This window comes from Limulus polyphemus, unplaced genomic scaffold (assembly GCF_000517525.1).
Source record: "Limulus polyphemus unplaced genomic scaffold, Limulus_polyphemus-2.1.2 Scaffold845, whole genome shotgun sequence".
Classification (NCBI taxonomy): domain Eukaryota; kingdom Metazoa; phylum Arthropoda; class Merostomata; order Xiphosura; family Limulidae; genus Limulus; species Limulus polyphemus.
In genome coordinates this window covers 383,219-391,122 of record NW_013666455.1, presented here as the reverse complement: position 1 = coordinate 391,122, position 7,904 = coordinate 383,219, and the positions used below count along the sequence as shown (strand labels likewise).

General features: G+C 35.2%; 1 protein-coding gene across 1 annotated transcript in view; it reads right to left on the bottom strand.

Moving 5' to 3' along the window:
• LOC106460835 overlaps positions 1-7,904 on the bottom strand; it is a 54,694-nt gene that overhangs the window by 7,131 nt on the left and 39,659 nt on the right. Inside the window, exons 6-11 of the mRNA XM_022387636.1 lie at positions 7,393-7,571; positions 4,975-5,114; positions 4,261-4,406; positions 2,516-2,597; positions 2,008-2,158; positions 593-782 (exon numbers count right to left, since the gene is read on the bottom strand). Of these exons, the coding sequence (XP_022243344.1) occupies positions 593-782; positions 2,008-2,158; positions 2,516-2,597; positions 4,261-4,406; positions 4,975-5,114; positions 7,393-7,571 (888 nt within the window). The remainder of the gene's footprint in view (positions 1-592; positions 783-2,007; positions 2,159-2,515; positions 2,598-4,260; positions 4,407-4,974; positions 5,115-7,392; positions 7,572-7,904) is intronic.

Below are 7,904 nucleotides of genomic sequence, written 5' to 3'. Positions count from 1 at the left end.
TATATATCGGCATATATTTAAATACTAAATCCAAAGTACAATTTTAACTATTAAATTTAAATTATTATTTAACTCAGTTTCACACCATTCGAAATTATAAAACGTAACATACTCTTTTACCAACAGTTAGTGGGACTGACAGTCACGTTATAACGCCCCCACGGCTGAAAGGGCGAGCATGTTTGGCGATGGTTATTCGAACCCGCGACCCGCAAACTGTGAGTCGAGCGCCCGAACTAGGCCATAGTCAGTTAAGCACAGGATTTCACACCACTGGATGGCCCACGTTCAGACGACATCCTGAAGGCATTCAAGATGGACCTCAATACACCATCCTGGTCAGACCCAAAATGAGAAGTCATTGTCACAAAACAGCTTCCATATTTGAGGATAATAGAGTAAAATCCCAACAGGACGAGCAGACACGTCACAAAGCCAGGGCCTCAATATATAAAACAAGTTGGTCATTTGAAGATCAGACTACTTTCAATGTTCTCATTGGGAATGATTGCTCTTTTTGTGTGTGTACATTTTACATTCAATGAAAACCTTAAGCAATTGTATAAATTAGTATTTATATATGGTGACTTACTTTCGACATTAAGCTTTCCTGCTCTTGGTTCTACAGGTGGCGCTGACTTGGAGCTTTCAACAGTAAATAATGTACTTTCCATAATGACGTCATTTATGAAATCACCAGCTTGTATTTCAAGAAAGGACGTGTTTGCTGTTGATCTTCGATGTCTTTGAAAGCTTTGTGTATAATTACTATTACAGTCAACCTAACAGAAAAATATACGAAGTTTAAAGATGATGTTAAAATAGAGTATTTACTAACAGACGAATCACATTAAATCAGAATATATATAAAACTGGAAGTGTTATTAAAAACATACACGTATCTCTGTCTTGAATGTTAATAGCTTTTGAAAAAATATCTTATTTTTTTCACAGAGTTTATAAATTTATGGTCTGACTGATTAACTATAAGAAGGTAGTACTAGAAAATCACTGCACTAATATAAACACATACACATATTGACACGCAAAACTTTTTTTCTTTTTCACATTCTGTGTTCAAGTTTTTCATAAGTGGTAACATTTTCATAGATGTCTTTTCACTCTTCTGGCAACTAAATGTTCCCTTATTTTTCATATGGATATTCTATAAACTCATTTACGAATGACAAGATCCCATTTCTCTGTATACATGAATCCTAAATCTGTAGAGAGAAAAGTCTACAAAAACTGAGTTTTGTCCAATAATAAGATCCTATTTCACTATACACATGACTCTTAAACCTGCAGCAAAAATCCTACAAAAACTGAATTTTGTCCAAGTTTATCTATCCTAACCTGCTATTTTCCGGTAAATTTAAAGCAAAATGTGTTATTTACTTTTCACTGCCCGTTACTATGTTCGGTAAAAAAAAAGAAAGATCCACGGGCGAAGGGAGTCATTCTTCCTACATACTACAAGCAAAGAACCCAGAGGACTCTTGAGCTTATCCGCAAAATTATGTCATTTTACACAGTAACAAGAAGTATGCTTTTATTTGCCTTCAAAACTTGTGGTGACTTATCACGTGATAAGGACAGTGACCTCTGTACGGCTTACTTGCATTATTTTTTTGCACATAAGGAAGTTCCTTCCGTGATTTTTATCTTCGGAATTTTATAAATCATGTTTAATTGCTGTCGTGTTTTTGTTATGTTTTAATTGGAGAATGAAAAATAATAATAAGAGTTTTGTCCTGAAGTTTACCCATACATGTCGAGTTTTACTCGTGGTCAAAAACAAAATATAAACCATGTCTGTCGCTATTAACAAATTTTATAATTGGTATCTTTGTCAGAAGATTTTGTTTAGGTATGATTATCCTATGATACCATATTACCTAGACAGGCTATAATCTAATGAATTAATTACACATTGGAATTCCCCCCTTTCAGGCTTCTTCCTACAGTTCTTGTGCAATTTTGATTCTAAGGCTATTTATCATTTACCGGTGGACAGACGTCCAGACAAAACGATACTGTCATCCGAAACCTGACTGTGCTATCTGAAGCAAACTTGAAGGCCTGAAACGGAGCTTGAAGAGATTTGGATCCTGGGGTTGGTATTAACGAAGGGAACACGTTCGGCTCCACTGGACATCTGAAAGCACAAGAAGGGTTGGACGTCATACGACAAGAAAGGTTAATATTTTCTAGAAATATTAAGGACCTCAGAACGAGGTTCCATGTGAGAGAGAGTGAGCCTTATTGTAATATCAAATGTTCCAACGCATTTTTTAAGTGAAAAGTGTCATGGTTGACTATAGGGTTCAAATGGGAACATTATATAAACAAAATTATTAGCATAATTTTAAGTTTACAGTTATATGTTTTACTAAGTAGGTGGTTGTCTCATCGTCATTTTTAGACATTTAACGTTAATATTTCTTACTCCAGTTATATAGCAAATTGTCTTTTCACGTATGAATCTTTTTAGGTTGAAACAAATCATACCTACCCACGGTCATCAATCAAAAGTATTGTATCCGACCCTTCACCACTCAGCGCCACAAGGCTACTTCCAAATATTCCATAGACACCTATAAGATGTTCAATCAATATCATCTATCTGCCCAATTAATCGATTTCTTATTATTCATCTACAAAACTAGCTTATCTGTTAATTTAGAGTTTATAGGAATAATTACTTGTAACGGAAAAAAAAAGATTATTTTAAAAATAAAACACAATTAAAGACTCCAACATTCTCGGGCGAATGCAACATGTCTCCGCCACGCAATTCCAACATGGTCAATTTTGACACTTGAAAGATCGTGAAAAACACAGAAAAATCGAAAACTGTCTATATCACTGCAAGAGGATATCTTTGTACCAAATCACATGTAAGTTGGTTGACATACACCTGAATAGTTCACGAAAACCCCAAACTGTGCTTTCCTTGCTGAGAAATTGGGCAAAAGACAAAAATTATCTATATCTCTGTTTGGAATCTACAAAGACTATCTTGGTACGAAATTCCATGTAAATTGGTCGAAACAAGGCTAAGTAATTGACCAAAACCCATAAAAGTATGGGTTGACTTCCTTAAAATGAACAAAAATGGGCATATCCCACATTTTTATAAGTATATATATATATATATATATATATGGGACCAATAAAAAGTATCATTGTACCAAATCCCATGTAAATTGACCGAAATACGGCAGAGTAATTGTCAAAAAACCCTAAAAATATGCTTTTTGTGGCATCTTGACCACCCTATAATTACTCAAAATAGGCAAGTCCACCATTTTTTGTTTGTCAATATGTGGGACCTGTCGAAAAGTATCTTTGTACCAAGTCCTATGTAAATTGGTCAGAATATAACCGAGTAATTGATCAAAAACTCCAAATGCTTTTTTTTTGTGAGTTCTGACCCCCATTAAAAGGCTCAGAATGGGAAAACCTAACTTTTTTGTGTGTCAATGTGTTGGGCGCATGAAAATTAATATTTGTACCAATTTCCATGCTGATTTCTGGAAATATGACCGCACAGGAGCTAAAAATATACAATTTTTGGGTTGTTTGACTTTTGACCCCATAAAATTATTTGTCAAACCTAAATAAAAAGAAATTTAAAAAGGTTTCTGGGTGTATTGGACCAAGGTATAACCCTACTAAGTTTCAATCAATCCGCCGAGAAGTGAATGAATGGCGGTCGATTGAACATTGTTTGGAAGAAAAAGAAAGAAGGAAGAGACAACAGACAAACATGTTTTTCTGCGGAGACATAATTACGTAAGAAATTATAAATCCAGGTTTTCATGATTGGTCAATTGACCATTTCTTACCTGCACATGTACGTTTGTTAGATCAATTTGTATTAACCAAACATACAAGTAAAATATTCCCAAGTTATATTTAAATGATAAAGGAATTCTTTCCTCGGTGAGAATCTTATTAACGTCACAGACAAGGTAATCATTCAAAGCTGAGAATTGTCAGGATTAAACTGACATGTAGGATATTAAATACTGACATCTTAGTTTCTATCACAAGCTTAAATTATCAGATACAAACTATGACTTTTGAACAATAAGAATCCCAGGTAAAAATATATTTATAAATACAAGATTAAACACACCACAGATGAGAGTATATAAATAGAGTTCCTCATCACCACTTGGCTAGAGGTACATAAAGACCAGATCTTACAAGTAATAGAACCAACTACTCGTTGATCAACGGTTAGTTTCTTACTTTCATCTAACATTGCTACTTTCAGAAGCAAGGGGTCTCCCAGCTCCACTCCATTAATCCCTTCTCCTGTTTTCTTGACAACCAGAAGTTTAACTGTCGGTGTGGGAGCTAGACCCGTGATGACTTGAGGCAGACTCTGAGACACTCTGCAGCGAAAAATATCAGGTTAGTCGAAAGAAGTATAATAAAAAAAAAAGACTTGTCTATCAGTTAGTGTAATTTTCTTGAATGTAGAAACTAGCCGATGCAGATTTTTTTTTTTTTTTAGCCAGGAAAAATTTCTTGAAAGTATGGATAACCAGGCAAATAACCCTCGATGTAAAGGTCAGTCACGAAAATAACTCTGAAGTAAAGACCAGTCACGAAAGTAGTAAAATTAAAATTCACTTAAGGAAATGCCCCTGGAACTAAAGGTCAGTCAGAAAAGTGTCCTTAGCAAAACGTTTAATCAGGAAAATGTTCCTGAAAATAGTACTCAATAGGGAACATGTTCTGGGAGATAAGGTTGCTAACTTTGATCTGTTAATAAAGTGTGCATGAAACTTATAAATCAGACAAAAAGCAAGATAATTCACTGTATCTATTAAAGCAATATTTAAGTGTTCTTAATAAGTTCTGCAATTCTATGAGTGTCCACAGAAAATAATACATCAAAGCACTAAAATACTTATGTGGGAATTTTATACACACATATATATATATATATATATTTACCCTTCCTCCACTTCCTTCCCACTTCTGATTCTTTGTCTAACCTCATCATAATCACAAGCTATTTCGATTCGGCGGTCAGTGTTTCTTAGAACAAACGGATTATGTTGTACAACTACGTCATTGGTAAATGTTCCATTTCCCTGCATCATAAAGAAATTAAATGCTTTAACTACAGAGAAAAAAACTTTTACAGTTAATTTTTCTCATGAGAACAAATGTCCAAGTTTATGATAAATATTTATAGCAAACACAGACATTGTGAAGTTAGTAAGACTTAATCTGTTATCCTTATATTTCCTGACAGTAAAAGTAGAATATTATTTCTTAAATCCACACATTTGTCCATCATTTGTGCTATTTGTTTGTTATAAATTAATACTACTCTGATTTACTGTTATTATTCTGAGACCTTTAGGTATAAGACTCCCTTTAGAGGCTGATCCCCTCTTCTTCAAGGAGTTGATCACGGCGTGAAGGAAATTAATCATTCGTTATGTTGAAGTCATGGTCCATTATACCATTGAATGAGGATTTTATAACACAAAGACTGGTAGGATGGGACTTCTATAACGTGTGATATCAATAATACAATTTTACAGAACGTAGAAGTTGGTACGCTCACCAGTGCGCATTCTTATCAATATCATACATTCCCATGCGTCAACTGTGTCAATTACTTTCTTCTACGAAAATGGGGTTAGACATGTAAAAATTTCAAGACAATAAAACCATCGCAGGCCTGTGTTGTCTGGCTGAAGAGTACATCTGTACAAAACAAATATCATTCAATTAAGTTTTTGTTAATGCTTTTCCGTTAGCGTAATGCGAGTGAAGCATTTGGCATAAAAGCTGGTAATGTGATTTCAAAATGTCCAAAAGGTCGAACACTTTCAAATAATTCACTATTTTTCTTTTTGCTCCTAAAAAAAATCAACTATTCGAACGCTCGAGAATCTGAATATTTTGAAATCTAGTTGAATTATTTTGGTGATCCTTTGTAGTAAACCCTTTCACCATGGCTGGCAATGTGAAGCGTGTTTACACTGCTGACACGGGGTCTACTTGTGGCTACGAACATCTGATTCAGTCTTGGTGCAGATACTCTACGATTGTGGCAAGCCAGAATAATGGACGAGAGTATGCCTTATTAGAGGGTCCGAGAAACTGTATCATTGGTTTGGAAGCGTTCCACATTCTGCTAATGACACATTGGAACACTTATAGTCAATTTACAAAAACGTACTGTGATTGGTTGACGCCACTCGTCTGATATTTTTTCACACGAGTGGAACATCCAAGTGTTTTCTTTAAAGTCTAGTTATGGTTCATGAATATCTTTCAGTACGTAAAACTCTGTGATTAACTTCAAAATGGCAATAAAAGACAAGACTGTGAGAGATCACTATACACAGTATAGGTTTGTTTGTTTGTTTTTAATTATGCACAAAGCTACACAAGGGCTATCTGTGCTCTGCCCACCACGGGTATCGAAACCCGGTTTCTATCGTTGTAAGTCGGCAGACATACCGCTGTGCCACTGGGGGGGGGGCATATTATAGGCTGAATGACTAATCATTTGCATTTTAGATCAAATAACTAACCATTCCATGTCTGGTTTGCATGAAAAATGAACTAGGTTGATGATTGGCTCATTTTATAACATTCGTTTTGCCTTGTTATAATTATAATGTTCGGAATAATTATTATCCATGTTTTATGCAGTGTGTTAACAAATAAGTGATAGGTTCACTTGCACTTCAAGTACTCCAAAATATTGTTTAAAATAGTACAGGACATGATAATCGCGTATCAAGTATAGTGCTTGGATATAAATGCTATTTATTTATCATAAAAAATAAGTTGTAGGTACTACGTAATACACAAAGAAGGGCAAGGAAACACCTACAATTCAGTGAAACTTTTAACGTGTCTTTGTTTGTTTGTAATTAAGCACAAAGCTACACTATGGGGTATCTGTGCTTTGCCCACCACGGGTATCGAAACCCGGATTCTAGTTGTAAGTCCGCAGACATACCGCTGCTGTGCCACTGGGGGAGGGGGGGGGGCTTTAACGTGTCATTCGGTCCGTTTAGTTAATATTATAAACAAATCAATTGGGGAAGCACGTATAAAATATTAACTGTTCTGCGCATGACTGATAAAACTATATTTTCCTTAATCTGCTCTTGCATTTTTGTTTCTATTGTTGGTGTTAAATACATCTAAACATCCACAGTTTCTGTTGTTAAAGATTTGAAGTACACAAGACAGCAGTTCCCAAACTGAGAAGCGCATATTTGAACAAACAGGTACGTTTACTTCTTTCACAATACGCTCACAGACTATCTCTTGGGGCTAGTGCCCTCCTTAACGTCTGCAAGCTACGAAGAATGTGAACAATTTACTTAAGTCTCTTACCAAGTTCTTAGTGCCACATTTTCGGCCATGGAGTGGGAGTGTGATGGCGATTTCTCCTTTATCTCCTGCCGTCACAGCATAACATTCTTTGGGATGACCTAAGGCGTAAACCGTCCCTCGAAAAGGTTTGGAGACTCGGAGAACCGCTGTCATCGATGTCGAATCACACTGCATCTTAACTAAACAAGAGAAAGTATTCTAAATGAATACAAAATAAGCAAGCTAATAACCGGTTTCGCTGAAAAACGTATACATACACTTTGTTTTCGGTAAACTATCTCACATAATTGTCACTAAAGCAATTCAGAATTTTGGTTCAAGGTAGACAATAATAAATAAATAAATTAGTTTAGAAACTACTGTTTATGTATAAAAGTTAGTGATGAGATTACCAGTTAAACAAAGGTTACTTTATCAGATAAAGGTTTCAAAATTCATCACGTAGTCAAGAAACAGTTATTTGTGCATAAAAGTCAGCCATGGTGGTGTAATTACCAGAGAAACAAACGTTA